Source organism: Lissotriton helveticus, chromosome 6, assembly GCF_964261635.1.
Source record: "Lissotriton helveticus chromosome 6, aLisHel1.1, whole genome shotgun sequence".
In the NCBI taxonomy this organism is placed as follows: Eukaryota; Metazoa; Chordata; class Amphibia; order Caudata; family Salamandridae; genus Lissotriton; species Lissotriton helveticus.
This window is the reverse complement of record NC_136067.1, coordinates 1489273167-1489293260: the sequence shown is the minus strand read 5'-3', so window position 1 is coordinate 1489293260 and position 20094 is coordinate 1489273167. Positions and strand designations below refer to the sequence as shown.

The 20094-nt window shown below is 47.4% G+C and overlaps 1 protein-coding gene across 1 annotated transcript in view; it reads left to right on the top strand.

The window, feature by feature from the left end:
* Nucleotides 1-20094, top strand: part of RYR2 (ryanodine receptor 2) — a 3071198-nt gene that overhangs the window by 2021601 nt on the left and 1029503 nt on the right. The window contains exon 64 of the mRNA XM_078648003.1: nucleotides 2449-2769. Coding sequence (XP_078504129.1) covers nucleotides 2449-2769 — 321 coding nt within the window. The remainder of the gene's footprint in view (nucleotides 1-2448; nucleotides 2770-20094) is intronic.

Below are 20094 nucleotides of genomic sequence, written 5' to 3'. Positions count from 1 at the left end.
TGCACACACAATGGAGAACCCCTTCACCACCTGCCCACAGTACAGCTCCCCTCAATCATGGCTTCACCATCCAGAGTAAAACACCCCTATTCGTCAGAGCCTTTCACAAGCTATTTTTTTGTAACTACAATCAACTGAAAGCAATCAAAGCGATCTCAGCATCCCTTCCTAACATAGCTGAAAACCTATCTCAGTCAAAGCCCCCGCTAGCCCAAGCCCCCAGGAGCATCGAGCAGATCTCGGAGATCAGCCTTCCCATGCTCCTTCTAGAGCGTACTGATCCCCACAGTTCCTTCCCCTCGTGCACTCTGTGTGCTAAAAACCCATTCCCCTAAATAAAGATGCCAAACAGTAAACAGGTGAAAGAGAAGGGTATACCCTATGACGCAAGCACAGAGGTTCCTTCTGTGTGTTCAGTTTTAGGGTACAGCGTTTTTCACTCACAGACTCTGTGTATCCCAGCCGTTTGTACTTTTCAGAAAACTGTTAATAAAACTGTATTCTAAAGCGCAAGTGGGGTTCTCTTGGGGGAGCTCTGAACTTTTCCTATAAAATCTTTTCATGCCTGATCAGAGCCATCATGCCATGTAGCGCGCCTTCCAGCCAGTGCTGCTAACAGGGTAATTACAAGGAGAACAACGTGGTTAAAACCGTCACAGGAATTATATTTAAAGGCTTAGGACTGACTCATTATGGAAATCGGACAATCCGCCCACATAATTGCGCGTAGGTCAATTCCGACTGCTGTGGTCTCCTATCAGAACATCACAGGTGCCAGTCACCCCATAGTTCCCCGTCACCCCACTGTTCACCGTCACGCCACCCCATGTGCCAGAAGGACATACATTTTAGAAACAGGCCAGAGGCCACAAATATATATAAAATAAAAAAAATAAACTTACCGTCCGGAGACTCGTCCCGAATCCCGCCGTCCTTGTTTTCAACTTCAAGAAGTCTTCAACGTCCTGCAGCACGTCATCAGGAAGGCGGCGCGGCAGGCAGCCTCCCTCCCCTCCACTCCACTTTTTGATTGGTGCGGCCGGCTGCCCCAGGCTACGTCATTTTCTCTCTGTATGCTGCTGCTGCAGCATACAGAGAGAACAGGGAGAGTGAGTGGGTGCGTTACTCGAGGGCAGCGGGGAGTGGCCTGGGGGAGTGGCTTTCCCACTGTTGTTAATACTGTCTGTTTGGGCCTCAGGCTGCCCAAACAGTCAGTATTAACAACAGTGGGCAAGCCACTCCCCCCTGCTCTCGAGTAACGCACCCACTCACTCTAAACCAGGAAGTGTTCTGCTTTCTCGCCGTGCGAGAAGGCAGAAACAAATCACAAATGGTAGTTATATTACGGCAATAACTACCATTTGTTTCTGCCTTCTCGCACGGCGAGAAAGCGGGGGGGGGGCGGCGCCCAAACGCACCGATGGAAGAATCGCCACTGCTTGTGGCCTTTGGGACATTGATTGCCAAAAGGGATACAATTCGGAAATGGAACTCCTCCACTACCCTGGATTTAGAGGCCTTGCATTGGGACCATGGATTGGTGTGCAAAGATGGAGAAGCCTAACTATTCCCCATGGGGCTACCGCAATAAACACCAGAAGATTTGGGGTAATGGCGGGCTCATTTTGGATTGCAGGGCTCTCAGTTGATTATGTATGTGTTCACTAAGCTGCGACTATAATGGATAGTTTTTTTATACTGCCTGAGTCATTGTTTTCTTTGCTAAAATCAATAAAAATCAATTTATGAAAAAAAAGAAAACTGACAGTGCTTCTTTAAGAAAGCAAGGGCCACCAGCATCCCATCATGCCCCTTCTTCTATTTGTTTCCTGCTATGTTAAACATGCCTTTTTGACTATTTCCCTAACAAAACATTTTCAAACATTTGGATTTTGATTTCATATCTTTAAGAACCAAGAGTGATGGATATTATTCTGTTTATTGATGTGGGTCCATATATACAGTAGTTATTCCAAACAAAAATTCCATTGAAATGGATAACGACAGGAGAACACTCGAGCATGCCACTGTGTTGGTTTGCTACAATACTTGACTGCTGCTTGAACCCTTTTACATGTGATGGTCAGCTAGGACAAAACTACCTTTAGCTTTCTGGGCATTTTATCAATTTACCACTTGGATGTAATGCTAGCTAGATGCCAGAAATTTCCCTTTCAGTTTCTGACAGGGGGAGGGGGTCATTGAAGGGCTTTCCTAAGCTTCTTCTCAGTTTAAAAGATATTATTAAATTAGCAAGCATTCTATCACTTTGAAGACATTGAGGCCTGTTGCAAAAGTTTTCAATATGATTGATCATCAGCCCTATCATAAAGCTTTTAGCAGTTTGTCTAGGGTGGACAGTGACCACTGTCTCACGGCTACTTTTTCTAAAATCCTCAATAGCAGTTGCTCTGTTATTAAACTACAATGTTCTTCAATTTGTTTTAGATCTCAATTTACCAGCCAGTGTTCAAGAGGTGTGTCCTAATATCCCATCTCTGGAGAAGCTCATGGAAGACATTGTTGAACTGGCAGAATCCGGGATCCGTTACACACAAATGCCACATGTGATGGAAGTGATTCTGCCAATGTTGTGCAGCTACATGTCACACTGGTGGGAATATGGCCCTGAAAATAATCCGGACAAGGCAGAAATGTGCTGCACTGCCCTAACTTCTGAGCACATGAATACGTTGCTGGGAAATATCTTGAAAATCATCTACAACAATCTGGGCATTGATGAGGGAGCATGGATGAAAAGATTGGCAGGTAAATATTTTAGAAACTGAGGTTGCTGTGTCCCATGCAATAAACTTGTTCTGTTTTAGTCTTATGTCTTTTAAGGCAAACATAAATGTGTTTGAAATTAAACCATATTGTTTTAAACGTATGTGCAACCCTATGTATTAATCGATGATGTTGCTGGAAAATGGAATTGTCAGGGTCTTAACTGTGCCACTTTGACTACAACTAACTTGGCAATAGAGTATAAGAAAATGTGGTTTTTGTAGCATTTGAAAGATGGACAAGAAGTGTGCTGCTTTAGAGTTCTAAGTTAGAATTATAAGAAAGAAAAGAACTCAAATTCTTATAAAACCTACTGGCGGAATAAAACCTAGTACAATAAATGTAATAAACCACATTTTTTATCATTATTGAACTGTGGTGTTACAACAAAAATCATAGGAATTACGTTTTATTATAGAATACATCTCTAACATCCATAAGCTTGACTTAAGCTTGAGCCAAAGGGGTATGTAGTGTCTGATTGCACACTCTACTGTGGTAGACTTTTGGAGAACAAGATAGCTGTTTATTCCTATGTGAAAAAGACCCCAGGTACAGAATAGTTTGTAGAATACCTCTAATGAGATCTGCAAAGTAAAGTGTGCCTCTGTGTAACATTTCTTAGAATATGAGATGTGCCAATACTAGAGAGGTAATGCTCATTTGTGTGGTCACAGCCAGTACAATTTTGTTCCACCATCTGTCAGATAATATACCAGTGCATTAGGGCCGTTGAAGAGAACGTACATTTTTGCAATGGCAAACTTTATGTAGCAAGGCTACCACAATCAACACTCAATAATATGGGCAGAGGCCACAACTTGTTGTGGCTCACCACAGCAGCGTTGGTGAGATACAACCAAGACAGTGGCACCTGGCAAAGGTAATGTGGCTTCTCTCAGACAGTGGCAGCTCCTTATTGTTATTATCATTTTATTGTTTCCAGCTGCTTTGCAGGTGGGGCTGCTCTGCTCTCAGAGTAGGGGAGGAGAGGAGTGGTTTGCCCACTCCAAGTGCCCCTCTGGGGCTAGCAGCCATGGCCCACGCAGGTAAGAGCAGTGGGGTGGTGGGCCGGGTGCGGGGGATTCCGACATATGAAGACGAGGGAAAATTAAATAAATAATGAATTTTCCCTCATCGTCGTCAGTCAAAATTCCCCCCACCCGGCCCCACCACCCCACCGCTCTTACCTGCAAGGTCCATGGCTAGGGGGCCGGCCAAACAGTCATGCACACTTTGCATTTTCTCCACGCAGGCTGCATTACAGCCTGTGTGGAGAACATACCCAGGCCCCCAGTCTCCGCCTGAGCTCCAAACCCCGGCGCTCTGACCAATCACAACACTGCATTGCAGCGTTGTGATTGGTCAGGGGAGCCTAGGGTGCTTAACAATCACAACACTGCATTGAAGCTTTGTGTTTGGTGAGGGGAGCGTGGGTGTGCTTCTTGGTTGCTGCTCGGCCCGAGTCCGACAGAGAAGAGATGGAGCAGAGACGCGGGATGCAGTGATAAGGTAAGGGCTTTTCTCCAGTATTGGGGTGTCTTTCATAGATTCACATGCCTGAATCATTCCCTGTCATCGGAGTGGGAGTCCCACGGTACATACACTCTGAATACACACTGAATTGGCTACAAATGCATGGGTAAAGGTATTTGAAGGACAACAGACCTTCATCCCTGCTTTTAAATTACAGATGGCATTCATTGTTTTTATTGCCGCCCCTGCCTCTTAGAAGCACAGTGACTTCTTTAAAATAGTTGCAGAAAACACAGCTGATGGACAGAATGTAGAACAATGTCATTCGTTCACCCCAGTACAAGGATCTGGGCCTAAATCCATCGTTTTTTTGCACTCCACACCACCCTGGGTTAGACACTGGCTATATGCAAATCAGCTCTGACCCTGTGCCTCATGGAACAGTCCAGTCCGAATTATCAAGCCATGTCTTTCCCAGACCGGAATCAAGCATCCAAGGACCGGTTTCTGGCTATCAGCCTTCATCAGCCTGGATAGCTTGACTCCAGTGGTGTGGAGAGCCTGGGACTCACGTCTGAGCATACCCAGCCCACTTGGGGTGAAAATTGCAGAAAACACAGTTGATGGACAGAATGTAGAACAATGTCATACATTCACCCCAGTACAAGGATCTGGGCCTAAATCCATCGTTTTTTTGCACTCCACAGCACCCTGGGTTAGACACTGGCTATATGCAAATCAGCTCTGACCCTGTGCCTCATGGGAACAGTCCAGTCCGACCTACCAAGCCATCTCTTTCCCAGACCGGAATCAAGCATCCAAGGACCGGTTTCTGGCTATCAGCCTTCATCAGCCTGGATCGCTTGACTCCAGTGATGTGGAGAGCCTGGGACTCACGTCTGAGCATACCCAACCCACTCGGGGCGAAAATTGCAGAAAACACAGTTGATGGACAGAATGTAGAACAATGTCATACATTCACCCTAGTACAAGGATCTGGGCCTAAATCCATCGTTTTTTTGCACTCTACACCACCCTGGGTTAGACACTGGCTATATGCAAATCAGCTCTGACCCTGTGCCTCATGGGAACAGTCCAGTCCGAACTACCAAGCCATGTCTTTCCCAGACCGGAATCAAGCATCCAAGGACCGGTTTCTGGCTATCAGCCTTCATCAGCCTGGATAGCTTGACTCCAGTGGTGTGGAGATCCTGGGACTCACGTCTGAGCATACCCAGCCCACTCGGGGTGAAAATTGCAGAAAACACAGTTGATGGACAGAATGTAGAACAATGTCATACATTCACCCCAGTACAAGGATCTGGGCCTAAATCCATCGTTTTTTTGCACTCCACACCACCCTGGGTTAGACACTGGCTATATGCAAATCAGCTCTGACCCTGTGCCTCATGGGAACTGTCCAGTCCGAACTACCAACCCATGTCTTTCCCAGACCGGAATCAAGCATCCAAGGACCGGTTTCTGGCTATCAGCCGTCATCAGCCTGGATAGCTTGACTCCAGTGGTGTGGAGAGCCTGGGACTCACGTCTGAGCATACCCAGCCCACTCGGGGTGAAAATTGCAGAAAACACAGTTGATGGACAGAATGTAGAATAATGTCCTACATTCACCCCAGTACAAGGATCTGGGCCTAAATCCATCGTTTTTTTGCACTCCACACCACCCTGGGTTAGACACTGGCTATATGCAAATCAGCTCTGACCCTGTGCCTCATGGGAACAGTCCAGTCCGAACTACCAAGCCATGTCTTTCCCAGTCCGGAATCAAGCATCCAAGGACCGGTTTCTGGCTATCAGCCTTCATCAGCCTGGATAGCTTGACTCCAGTGGTGTGGAGAGCCTGGGACTCATGTCTGAGCATACCCAGCCCACTCGGGATGAAAATTGCAGAAAACACAGTTGATGAACAGAATGTAGAACAATGTCATACATTCAACCCAGTACAAGGATCTCGGTCTAAATCCATCGTTTTTTTGCACTCCACCACCACCCTGGGTTAGACACTGGCTATATGCAAATCAGCTCTGACCCTGTGCCTCATGGGAACAGTTCAGCCTGAACTACCAAGCCATGTCTTTCCCATAGCTTGACTCCAGTGGTGTGGAGAGCCCGGGACCTAGCCCACTCGGGGAGAAATTTGCATATAGCCAGTGTCTAACCCAGGGTGTTGTTACGTCCCCCCCTGTAAGCTTGAGCGGAGTAGGCCGGCCCGGTGTACCGCAGGCTAGGGTAGGGGTGTGAATAAAAGGCACGTAGCTATGGGCGTGGTTCTCTTCCGGCATGGCCTACGTGTCTGCCAGGGCCACAATGAGGCCGTTGCCATGAGTGGTGTTGCCTGCTATCCTGTGCGCCTGCTGCACCCCAGGCCGCTGGTCCCCAGACCCGTCTTGCCCGCCCCTGTGCACCCAGGCCTCACTGCTCACCTGCCAACACTGGCGTGTGTCAAAGAGGGCCCACCACGAGCTGGTGCAAGCTCCAAGCCCGAGGCAGATGACCTTGGCAGCCTCCTCAGACCATTGCTGGCCTCCGCAACACAGGCCCCCAGCACTCCTATCTCGTTGATGTACCCCATCACTGCCTCCGGCCTACACTGCGGTCTAGTAGGTCACACATTTGGAACTGAGTCATGATATCATGATGGCCGAGTTCATATGTAATGGGATGTTTGATATCACTGTACTCCCTTCGATGTGGTGCCACCAACTCTGTGCATAGCATTCCAGCAACCCATGTCTGTGGTTTCTTGCTGACTACTGCCTTCGGCCTACACTGCGGTTAAGTAGGTCACACATTTGAAACGGAGTCTTGATATTTTTATGGCAGAATTTATATCATTGTACAGGCCTCATCGAGACTGCATCCCCTTTCAACTCTGGTGCCACTAACTCTGGGCCCCGAAATTCATGGACCCTCACTGGTTGAACTTTGGTGGCATCTGAGTAGATGGCTTGGGAGTTATCTTCATCATCATGTAGCGGATAATTACTTGGTGTTAAGAATGAGTCTGTAGCATTCATCTCCTCCATATTGCCTGTTTCTGCTTGGTTCTGCCCTCTGCATCGTGTCCTGGAAAAACATCTTCCACTGTCCCCCATAACACTCCACAACATTCACCATGGACTTCGACGAGGACCCACTCAGCTCTTGTGGCCGTACCTCAGTGCACCGCAAGTCACCGTCCCATGGCGGTGTGCCGGTGACGGCCGCAGTGCATCCGGGGCCACTAACTCTGTGCAGTTCAAGTCATGAACCCTTGCTGTTTGAACTTTTGATTGTCTGATCACTGTTGTAGTTGTTGCCAGCACCACCCACTCCCTAGGGGCTAGCTTACACTCACCCCACACACATCCAGCACAGGTGTCACTGGACATGTGACTCTGGCAATAAAATGGGCAGGGCACAGGTACCCGTAGCCAGTTCCACAAACTATCTAAGTGTGTCCATGTTGTCATTATGTATGCATGAGGGCCCTGGGCCCTACCACATAAAATTGTGCAGTGTACAGCGGACGCAACCATATCACCTCAGGCAGTGGGGTAGACCTGGGACATGTGGCTGTGTCATAGCCCCCTGTAAAAGTAAGCGGAAAGGACTGGTGTATGACAGTCCAGCATAGGGATGAGGTTCATCAACCCTGGGCTCAGGGCATGGTTAAGTTTTGCCCTTGCCAAGGAAGAAACTAATGCATGTGTCTCTGTTGTAGTGTCTGCGCCACCTGTCCTGCAATGGACAATGTTGCAATGTAGCATGCACCCAGTGTCCGGGCTCGGCCAAAGGGGTAAATGAGGGAGCGCAAGCCCGCTCTGGTCCGGGACCAATCAAACAATCAATCAATCAGGGGTTGGTGAAGCACGCTACTCACCCACGAGGGTCTCAAGGCGCTGGGGGAGGAGTAGGTCTAGCCGCTCTGATCAGTTGAAAAGCCCGGTCTTGAGTGCCCGTCTGAAGGTGAGTAGGATAGTCGAGCGTCTTATTTCAACTGGAAGAGCAATCCATGCTGTGGTGGCCGTGTAGGAGAAAGCTCTCCCTCCGGCTCTGCTTCGGTGGATGCAGGGGACCTCTGCCAGGGCGAGGTCGGAAGAGCGAAGGTCCGCTTGGGTTTGTGGAAACTCATTCGGTCGTTGAGGTATTTGGGTCCGATGTTGTTCAGGGATTTGTACGCATGCGTGAGTAGTTTGTAGGTGACCCTCTTCTCAGCCAGTGGAGCTCTCATTGGTGCGGTGTCATGTGTTCCCGGCCTGGCAGTCCTAGGACGAGCCTGGAAGCGGCATTTTGGATGGTTTGAAGTTTGCGAAGTAGTGATTTGTTGATTCCGGCATAGAGGGAGTTGCCGTAGTCGAGCCTGCTGGTGATGAGTGCCTGTGTGACGGTCTTTCGGCAGTCTGAGGGGATTCATTTGAAAGTATTTTGTAGGGTTCGGAGGCAGTTGAAACTGGCGGCTGCAATAGCGTTGATTTGGCGGTTCATGGAGAGTGAGGAGTTGAGGATTATGCCGAGATTCCGAGCGTGGTCTGTTGGGTCGGAGGGGCGCCGAGGGCGGTAGGCCACCAGGAGTCGTCCCAGGCTGAGCAGCTGGGTCCGAAGATGAGAACCTCGGTCTTTTCGGAGTTGAGTTTGAGGCAGCTGTCCTTCATCCAGGTGGCTACACCACTCATTCCCTCCTGGAAGCTACTTCTGGTGTCTTCGGGGTTGCTGGTGAGGGAGAGGATGAGCTGGGTGTCGTCGGCGTAGGATATGATGCTGAGTCCGTGCTGTCTGACGATGGCGGCGATGGGGGCCATGTAGATGTTGAATAGGGTCGGGCTCAAAGAGGATCCCTGGGGGACCCCGCAGATGATGTTGGTGGGTTTGGAGAGGAAAGGGGGAGCATGACCCTCTGTGTTCTGCTGGAAAGGCAGAATCGGATCCAGTTGAGGGTGTCTCTGCGAATTCCAGTGTTGTGGAGTCTGGTGGTTAGTGTGCGATGTGAGACGGTGCCGAAGGCTGCAGAGAGGTCGAGGAGGATGAGGATCTGCGGTGTGTCCCTGATCGAGCAGCATGCGGATGTCATCGGTGGCCGCGATTAGGGCTGTCTTGTTGCTGTGGTTTCTGCAGAAACCAGATTGGGAGGGGTTCAGTATGTTGTTTTCTTCGATTAAGGTTGTAACCTGGGTGTTCATGATTTGTTCTGAGACTTTGGCCGCGAAAGGAAGGAGGGAGATGGGTCTGTAGTTCCAGAGGTCGGTTGGGTCCACCGATGGTTTTTTGAGGAGGGGCCTCACTTTGGCGCACTTCCAGTCCATGGGGCAGGTGCCTGAGGCCAGGGAGGAGTTGATGGTGCGAGTTAGCTCGGGAGCGATGGCCGTGATGGCTCTGTGGAAGATGTGTGGGGGCAGGGGTCCGTGAGGGCACCTGATTGGGTCTTCTTCATGGTGGTGGTGATTAGCTTGACTGAAGTCGGGCTCCATGTGGAGAGTATTGGGTTGGCGCTGGTCGTGATTGTAGGGGCGAAGGCTGTAGTTGGTTCATTGAAATTGTCGTAAAGAGTCATAATCTTCTGGTGGAAGAAGGTGCTCAGCTTGTTGCAGAGATCTTGGGTGGGTGTGATGTCAGTGGCTTCGCATGATGGTTTGGTGAGATGTTTGATGACGTTGAAAAGTTCACTAGAGTTTGCTGCGTTGGCGTTGATTTTTTCCCTGATAAAGGTTCTTTTGGTGTCCCTTATTAGTTGGTGGTAGTTCTTCATGGTGGTCTTGTGGTTGATGAGGGCTTCGTTTGTCTTCTGGTTCCTCCATGTTTTCTCGAGTCGCATGCAGGCGCGTCTAGTCTCTAGGAGTTCGGTGGTGAACCAGGCGGCTTTTGCGGGGCGTATCATGGAAGACTGCTGGAGGGGGCTATTGTGCTAGCGCAGCTGGTAATCCACTGGTGGAGTTCCTTGGCAGCGGCGTCTGGGTCGTTGGTGGCTGCGGGAGGCTCGTGCAGGAGGGTAGTGTTGAGGAGGTCTGGAGTGATCTTGCTCCAGTTCTGTGTAGGCAGGCGCGGGGCTGGTTTGGGCGTGGTGCTGGAATTGAAGGTGAAGTGGATGCAGTGATGGTCTCTCCAGGGATGCCGGGTGGTGTGGGTGAACCGGATGTTCGGCCCTTCAGTGAAGATGGGGTCCAGAGTGTGTCCCACGTTGTGGGTGGATGTGTTGACTAGCTGCTTGAGTCCTAGGTTGGCGAGATTCTCAAGTAGTGCTTTGTAGTCGGGGTCCTGAAGGTTATCAAGGTGAAAGTTTAGATCTCTGAGCAGAATGTAGTCTGTGGAGGAGATGGCGTGGGATGCGGCGAGTTCTGTGATGGTGGCAATGGGTTGGGCGCGAGGTTCTGGTGGTCTATAGATGAGAGTGCCCCGCAGCATTGTCCTGGGGTTGGTGTGTACCTGGAAGTGGAGGTGTTCCAGGCTGGGAAGCGCGTTGCTTGGGCCAGGTACGGTGAGTTTGAGTTTGAGGGAGGTTTTGTGAGCGATGGCGATTCCCCCCGGTCGGTTCGGGCGGTCTAACCTCTTGAGCTTGTAGCATTCTGGTATGGCTGTGGCGATGTCAGGTCCGGAGCTTGCTTTTGTCCTGGTCTCAGTGAAGAAGGCGACGTCGGGGGCGAGAGTGTCTAGTAGGTCTCAGATTTCTATGTCGTGCCGGTGTAGGGCGCGTACGTTGAGAAGGATGCAGTTTATGGTGCTGGCGGGTCTGGCTGCCGGTGTATCTTTGTCGGTTGTGTGCGGGGGGTCCACAGAGAAAGTAGTGGGTGCACAAGATGGCTCCTTTAGTGTTGAGGGGTGAGGCCTGCACGCAGTGTTTGAGGAGGCTGGGTTTGAGTGCGAGGAGGCTGGCAAAGGGGGGGCCCGGCGGATCAGGGGTCCTGGCGCTGGGCACGGTCCAGGCGCGGACGGGCGCAGACGGGCTTGCCAACTGCTGTGTGTGTCGCTATTACCGCAGCATTAAGAATGGTCTACTCTCAACCGCATCACAAGTTCAGCTAGCCATGAACTCTACATCCGTGTCCGCCCTCTCCTTTCCATAGGCCTACGCACACGTGGCCGCCACCTTCAATGCACAATATCGCAGTGTCGTCAGGCTTGTGGACATGCGCAGACAGGCATGACAATGGTGTGCCGTAGGACTGTAGGTGATGCAACCGCGCTGCGCACAATAGTAAATAGGCTCAGGGGGAGGAAGGAGCAGCAGTGAGGCTATGTAATACAAATTGATGCAGCTCATTTGCTACAAGCAGTACATGTCATACAGGAATCATTAAGTCACCCATATCACACCCCAATGAACCAGTGAGCTTGCCAACACATCATGCAGAACCAACTATTGACTAATGTCTCTCTGCACTGTCTTAGTTGACCAAGGATATGCACTCTGCCCTTGGATGATGACACCCCTCCGAGCCAGGAACACACAGGCCCAGAGGCAGTACAATGCGGCCCACAAACACACCAGGGTCATCGTGTAACGCATATTTGGCGTGTTGAAGTCATGTTTCAGGTGCCTGGACTTCACAGGTGGAAGGCTCCAGTACAGCCCAGACATCGTGTGCAAGATGATTGTTGTATGTTGTGGGTTGCACAACATATGTGTATGCACCAATGCACCATGGATACAAGTGCCAGATGCACCTGACGATGATGAGGAAGATGAGGCAGGTGGACCACACCCCACTGCAGCTGCAGCAGGAAAAGCCCGTAGGAACACCATCATTGACAAATTCTTTACATGAGCTCGTCACATTGTCACAGTCCTTGGCAATCATGGGACAGTACAAAATGACAACAGACACAGCATGTGCAAATAAATTCATTCCAACACACATTCCCTGAGTGCATCTCACTCCTCAGTACAAGCCCATCACTCTGTCAAGTGTAAGTGCAACATGTAGTGCTAACAATCTCATAATTTGCAAATAGATGGTGGGTGTGTCACCTCTGTACAGAGAGGCTGTTTAGGGTGTCACGTATTCAAAATGCCTTTTCTGTGTGTCAAAGATAGTACGGAATCCCACTCATCAGCGTTTCACATGTGTCACAAATCATTATATATAGGCTGTCATTTATTACCTACAATTGACAACAGGCCTTCTTTTGGGCTCAAATATTTACCTCCATAAGGCAGGGATGCACCCTGTGACTCAAGTCCCACAACATGAGCAACATGGACGTAAGGGGGAATCTTTGCCCCTACATTCGTCCATGCTCGTCCATGCTTTCATACTTGATTAATCATAGACATGACACGTCTGTGTGTATTGGTATGTATTGTTCACATTCAGTGGAGTGTCTTAGTACTGGGCCATGCAGGCAACACTTTACAATGTTGCCCCGTGGAGGGCCAGCCAGAGTCCTTTAGGGATTGACAAGTTACTCGGAAGGGGAAGAGTCCAGTCCGCAGACTGATTGCTGTGTCATTGTTAAGCAAACAAAATATGGCAGTCCATGTCGAGGTCCAAGGTTAGTGTCGCAGAGTGTATTGGGGGACAGTGGAAGGTGTTATTCCAGGGCATGATGTAGAGGGCAGAACCAAGCAGAAACAAGCCATATGGCGGAGATGAGTGCTACTGCTTCCTTCTTACCACTAAGGCAGATTCACCCTCATCTTCGTCCTCTGACGTTTCATGTGCCTCACATGTGGGTGGTGGTGTTTGGTCTGCAGCACTGTGTGACACTGACACATCAGGGGCTATAGATGTGGATGTAGAAGTAGCAGCAGCATTCATCTGCGCAATGTCTTGTGGTATCACTCCCATGATGAGGATCTTCAGGGCATGGAAGATCTCATCTGCAGCTTTGTGTAGCTGTGTTAGCCATTCTTTGTGCCTGCATCAACCCCATGTTCTCCAGGACTCTCCTTATGCTTCCCAAATCACGGATGACATCGCTGTGGCCACTCTGACTAGACAGTTGTTGTTGTCTCCAAGTCATGACTCCAGCGACACCAGCAATGGATTGTTGGAGGGCATGGGGTGGACTGTGGGTGTCCGTTATGTTGTGTACGTGGTCCCTTATGGGACTTAGACACCCATGTATGGCATCTAGTTTGGCTGCCATGAGGTCGAATCCCACCCGCACCTGTTCAGCCAGCTCCTTCTGGCGGTTAACCACACGGCGTTGGAACGCCATGTGTTCTTTGGTGAGGTGCTGGGAGCCAGACGTAGTGGTGGGTGCTTCCTGCTGTGTGGTCAGTGCAGGGGGTGGGCTCACCTTGACAGTGCTGGGCTGCCCTGCTACTGGAGATGGGGTGTGGAGGTTGTCCATGAACCGTTGGACTTCATCATAGTCTTTGTCCTGGGGGTCGTCTCCATCATCACTGACGTGATGTAGGGTCTGCTCTGCAGGAGGTGTTGGTTGTCCCTCTTCAATGTAAAGGGGAGATGCGGTTTCACAGTGTGTTTTGTGTATGTTTACTCACTGGCGAAGTTTACATACAGACTGCATCGCAATGTACATCGTGACTGTTTGTGAGGAGATACATATTTGATGCGGGACAGTGGACATTTGTACTACATCACGGATGTGAGGTTGTACTCGTACATTGTCATCTCACAGTTTTTTTTCTCTGTTTTAATGGTGCATTTTCCCGCATGACGCATTGGAATTGCAGGCCTCTCGCTGGTTATCACTGATTTTTGTATCGCTGTTTGGGACATCGCCGCTTTTTGTGCGTTCGTGTTTCGCATTTTTCGGTGTTTTGTTAATTTTAATGCTGTCATTTGACTTGTTATCGTGAGACTATCGCATGGTACCGATGTGTTGAGAATACAACGTGAACACGGCGTTATTTTCCCACAATAGACTGTGATGTGAAAAGTTGCGTTAAGCTAATTTTGCGATAATTATCACACATTCTTGAGAAAATAACCCATAGTGTGGTGAAATTTACACATGTTGTAGCTCTGCACTTCTTTGCGGTGAGGTGCTCCTACATCTACCTTGGCTTTTCTTTGTTGCGCACCTATTCTCAACTGCCTCTGCTGTCAGTACCTCTCCATCACCTTAATCAAGTATCCGCAAATGTACTTCCAAATATTTGAAAAGAAAATGTTTCTTTGTATTTTTACTTAATTTTTCTTACTAAAGAATACCCCTAGCTCAAATGTCTGTTTTTTTCTCTGTTCCCCTCTTCCTCTTATCGAAAACCTGGCGCATTTGGTGCATATTTTGAGTCTTGTAAATCACAGAAATTCCGGACAAGGGCAACTCCCAAAAATCAGCAAAGGTGCTAAACTATCCAAGAGAGAGTAAGACTCAAATATATACTCTGAAGGAGTGTCTCAAATGTCAAAGGAGATTTATGAAACCACGTAAGGCCACCTCCATGGCCCTGTGTGGCTTCATAAATCTCGAGTAATGTAATGCATTGCAAATTGCAGCATTGCATTATTCTGTGCCAGTGAGACGTTTCCATGGGTGTTGCATGTGTGTTCCATGCAACATCCATGGATTTTGACTCATTCCCAGATTTACAAGAACTGGTAAAACTGTGAATGCGCCAAAAAGGTATACCACCTTGGAGAGGCATAACAAGGAGAAATATCTTTATTTCTCCTCGCTTTTCCTCTTTCTATGTGTGCTGTATTTTGCAGCACACATGAAAAGAGGAACAATCGTCTCAGGATTGTTTTTGTGCATGAAGGTTCTCCTTCCTGGCAAAAAACAATCCTGTCTACAACACAGGCATCCTTGCACCATAGTGCAAAGGTGCCAGCATTGGTGCCAGGCTGCCAAAATGGCCCCAGCGCAAGAGAAAATGACAAGAATGTGCTGTCATGGATAAATACAGTTAATTCCTGTCCTTTCGCGGTGACACAGGGCAGCCCAGCAAGGTGACTTGCTGCACTGCCCTGGAGCCACAAAAGTAATAAATATGCCACACAGTTTCTAGTATCAGACCAGGCTACGGACCTGATTAGGAGTCTGGCGGTCTTGCGACCGACAGACTTGCTGCATTGCAGGGATGGCGGTCCACATTTTTGCCGATTCCAACTTTCAAAATTGTATTGGCAGTCGACCGCCAGCTGCGCTAAGGAACTGTCATTCCCTGGTGGTGGTGCAGCTGCACCGCAACACAATATGCTGAGCAAGAGCCCCACCATGAAAACTGTGGTAGTGGAGGAACAAAGAGTGCCCCCGCCATGGGGATACATTCAGGGGGCACAACATGTGGCCAGCCCCCTGTCTGTTTCAAAAACAACAACTGATGGATAGAATGCAGAACAATGTCATACATTCACCCCAGTACAGAGATCTGGGCCTAAATCCATCGTTTTTTTGCTCACCATGCCATTCCAGTTTGGACCCAGCCATATGCTAATCAGTCTTGACCCTGCGCCCAATGGGAACAGTCAAGGCCGAAATGCAAGGCCTGGTCCTCCCTGGACTGGAAACAAGCATCCTAGGACCGGTTTTGGGCTTTCAGCCCTCATCAGCCAGGATAGCATGACTCTTGTAGCATGGAGAGCACAGGTCCCACGTCTGGGCATATCTGTCCCACTCGGGGTGACAAATGAAAAAACAACTGCTGATGGACAGAATGCAGAACAATGTCATACATTCACCCCAGTACAGAGATCCAGGCCTAAATCCATAATTTTTTTTAAATAATACTGCACAGAAAGGATGGCTGGGTGACAATTGCAAGCAGTTGCGAAACAGTAAAACCAATCCAAATATCTGTAGCTCAAAGGATAAGGCAACGGCCATCCACCGTTTACCAGATGGTACAGAAAACCATACCAATTAAACCAAACAAGCAATGTATCCTGAGCTCACTTCCCCATCAGTGAAAGTCCTTAACAAATCAAGCATGAGATGATCTTCTCATTCTTCTTTTAATTTCACAACACTTCTCCAAAGCAAAGGTCCTAGTCGTCAGCACGTGTTTCGTCTCCATACTAACGGAACCATCTATATGGAGTCTATATGTACTAATCATTTTGTGTTTTTATACAAAGTCGAATATTCATGATACAGAACAGCACCTGTATAAAAGAACCCCACTTTTATGAGAATGCGAGCAGAGAATTAACTAGAGTTAAACATGAGTGATAAAACATACGCCTATAGAGGAATAAACACAGTTCTAGTCTGCATAGTTATAAACCAAATAGATCATCTATGTTGTTAAAAGACAATCTCCACATTTATTTATTTTTTAACTTCAATAATTTCATAATCCATCCTACCCAGTGCATAACAGCACAACTTTCCATCAAGGAGGCATCATAAAGCACTGTACTTCCGATTACAGTCCATATGTGGAAATCTCAATACTTGTTACCTAGCTACCTAAGAAATACTGCAACTCATTATCAATATTGAAACTTCTATCTACTGCATGTAACTGAATTATCGAGCGTGCTTCCTTCTTTCTCAGTCTCAATTCTCGATTACCTCCTCTAGCTTCTGGCAGAACATTTTCAATTCCATGGAAGGAAAACGATAAGTCTTCACCTTGTGCCGAACTTTCAAGCGCATGTAATGCTATGGGATATCTGGTGTCGCTTTTCTTCAGAGCCCTGAAGTGTTTGGCAATACATTCCTTAAGTTTCCTAAAAGTACTCCCAACGTACACTTTTTCACATTTGCAGAGGACTGCATGTACAACATAAGTAGTGTTGCAGTCTATATGGGTAGTTATCTGAAAAGTCTTAGAGCCATTATAGCTACAGCTCTTTAATCCATGTGTAGTTAACCTACAAAGACTACAGTTACCACACTTAAAAGATCCCTTATTCAGTGTGTGTAACCATGACAGATTATATGTCTGCAATCTAGGATAGTTAGGGCTAACCATGTTTCTGATTGTCAGTCCTATACGGTATGTGATTGAGGGATGATTTTCTACATATGGTTGTAACATCGGATCAGCCATGAGCAAGAACCAATATTTTTTCAAGATTTGATAAACTTTTAAGGACCATGGGTGGTAACCAGTAATCATTCTTATGGGATTCTTTCGATCCTTCTTGAGGCTATTATTAGAATGTAGTGTATCCCCCCTGGCCAGTTTCAATACTCTATCTTTAGCCCTGGTCACCACCTCTCTTCCATAGCCTCTCGTTAAAAATCAATTTTCTATGTCCCTCACACAAGGGATAAAGTTAAATCCTTCACTGTAATTATGTTGTGCTCTATAAAGTTCTTCACATGGAATTGCATTAACTTGTGATCTCGGGTGAGCACTATCTGAATGCAGCACTGCATTAGATGAGGTGTCCTTTGTATATAATTTACTGCATAGCCTCCCCAGATTTATGTATAGTACCAGATCTAAGAATACTATGCTCTCACGGCTATAACTTATCGTGAAGGATATGTTGTAGGCATTGTTATTCAGATGTGCAAAAACTTTCAAAAGCTCCGCCTCCCCACCTCAGGCAAAGGACGGCGCAAATCTGGAACCCATGGCAGTCCCACACGTTTGTTTATGCCAACGACCATTGAATAAGAAAACATTATATTCAAGTATTAGTCTGGACATTGTCAAGAGCATTTCAGTATGGTCCAACAGTTCAACTGGCCATTTGTAAAGGAAGTATCTTAAGGCATCTAAGCCATGCTCATGACTTATAATTGTATACAATGAAACAACGTCCGTTGTTACTAGCATCATTTCTGGTTCCCAAATTAAGTCATTTAAGATGTTCAGGACATGTTTCGTATCTTTTATATTCGAAGGTAAATTCATTACATATGGCTGTAAAAATATGTCAACAAACTCTGACAGTTTTTCGGTAGGGCCCCCTATCCCTGATACAATAGGTCTACCGGGGGTTGACATAGCATCCTTATACACCTTAGGTAATGTTTAAATGCACAGGAAGCTTGACCTGTCAATAGTCAAGTATTTATACTCCTCATCACTAAGGATGGTCTCAGTATGCCATCTTTTAAGATGATCATTGATGTTATTAGTAATATCAAAAATGGGATTATGAGGCAGTTCAATATACCAATCTCTGTTACTCAATTGGCTAAGTACTTCTGCATCATATTTAGCCTTATCCATTAGAACAACATTCCCCCCGTATCTGCCTCTTTGATAATGAGGGACTTGTCGTCCCCGAGAGTCTTAAGTGCAGTCCTTTCATTGTATGTCAAAATGATTTTGTAATGAAACGGTTTAATCTCCTTCAGTCTTTCGTCTAAGATATCTAACTCCCTGTTTACACTTTTGTAAAAGGCATCTATATTATTGCCACTAGAGAGCTGTGGTGTCCATCTAGACTTTTTTTTAAGCCCACTACTCTCGCTCTCATTAGTACAACAATCCAGATCCTGCAAAACCTGATACAGTGTAATTGGGTCACGCTCACTTTCTGCAATAGAGAGTAACATTTTGGTGTCATGTATATCTTGGATCGTAACATCAGGAATTCGATCTTTATTAACAATGTTAATTGCAATTTTCTTTTAATGTTTAATTGCCTCACAAACTTGTATACATCAATTCTGCCATCATTGATATCACATTTTATAGTAGGACAGAAGCTCATACCTTTCTTAAGGACATTTGATATGTTGTTAGTTAGAATCTTACAACTGATGGACAGAATGCAGAACAATGTCATAAGTTCACCCCAGTACAGAGAAATGGGCCTAAATCCATTGTTTTGTTGCTCACCATGCCATTCCAGTTTGGACCCAGCCGTGTGCAAATCATTCCTGACCCTGCGCCCAATGGAAACAGTCCGGCCTGAACTGCCATTCCAGGTCCTCCCTTGACTGGAAACAAGCAACGTAGGACGGGTTTTGGGCTTTCAGCCCTCATCAGCCAGGATAGCTTGACTCCAGTGGCATGGAGCGCACGGGACCCACGTCTGGGCATACCAGTCTGAGCATACCCATCCCACTCGCGGTGACAAATGCAAAAACAACTGATGGACAGAATGCATAACAATGTCATACATTCACCCCAGTACAGAGATCTGGGCCTAAATCCATCGTTTTTTTGCTCACCATGGTATTCCAGTTTGAACGCAGCCATATGCAAATCAGTCTTGACACTGCCCCCAATGGGAACAGTCCAGCCCAAACTGACAGGCCAGGTTCTCCCTGGACTGGAAAGAAGCATCCTAGGACCGGTTTCAGGCTTCAGCCCATATCAGCCAGGAGAGCTTGACTCCAGTGGCATGGAGAGCACAGAACCCATGTCAGCCCGAGACGCTCGACCAGCACCTTGTGGCCAACCATATCAAAGGCTGCAAACAGGTCGAGGAGTATTGGAGCAGCATTCGAACCTCCATCGGCTATGGATCTACTCTCCTCAGTTGAATTTGAAGTGACTACTTTGCAACATTCTCGTACTCCTGAGGCTCTCACCCTCCACCATGTTACTCAACTGCCCAAAAGCTGGAATATCTAAGGTTAGCTTAGCATGACAAAAAGAACAAGGTGCGAACCAAAATGTCCTCATCCTACTGATTGACCAAAGAAAATTGTCACTCTTAAACGGTAATATATTGTGGAAGCGGCACGTACCCCAATACTCAAGATCACCAAACATTTCTGATCACCCAGCATTTTACCTCAGATAGTTCTCCCCTGGGCTTATCATTCAAAATAAAGGCTCCTTCCCCATATCAATTTAGCAGAGTAACAATCATAGGTAACTGGGAACATTCAATAAATGAGTTCTAGATCAGAGAAATTTTAAAGGGTTTTATTAAAAAATCTCAGGTATCAAGCAGGACAGAATAAATGCCATGAAGGCGTAAAAGCAGTATTATACAGCAGAAGTAGAATCAGAAAATTATTTTACGTCCCAAATGAACAGCAATATCTTACATAAACCAA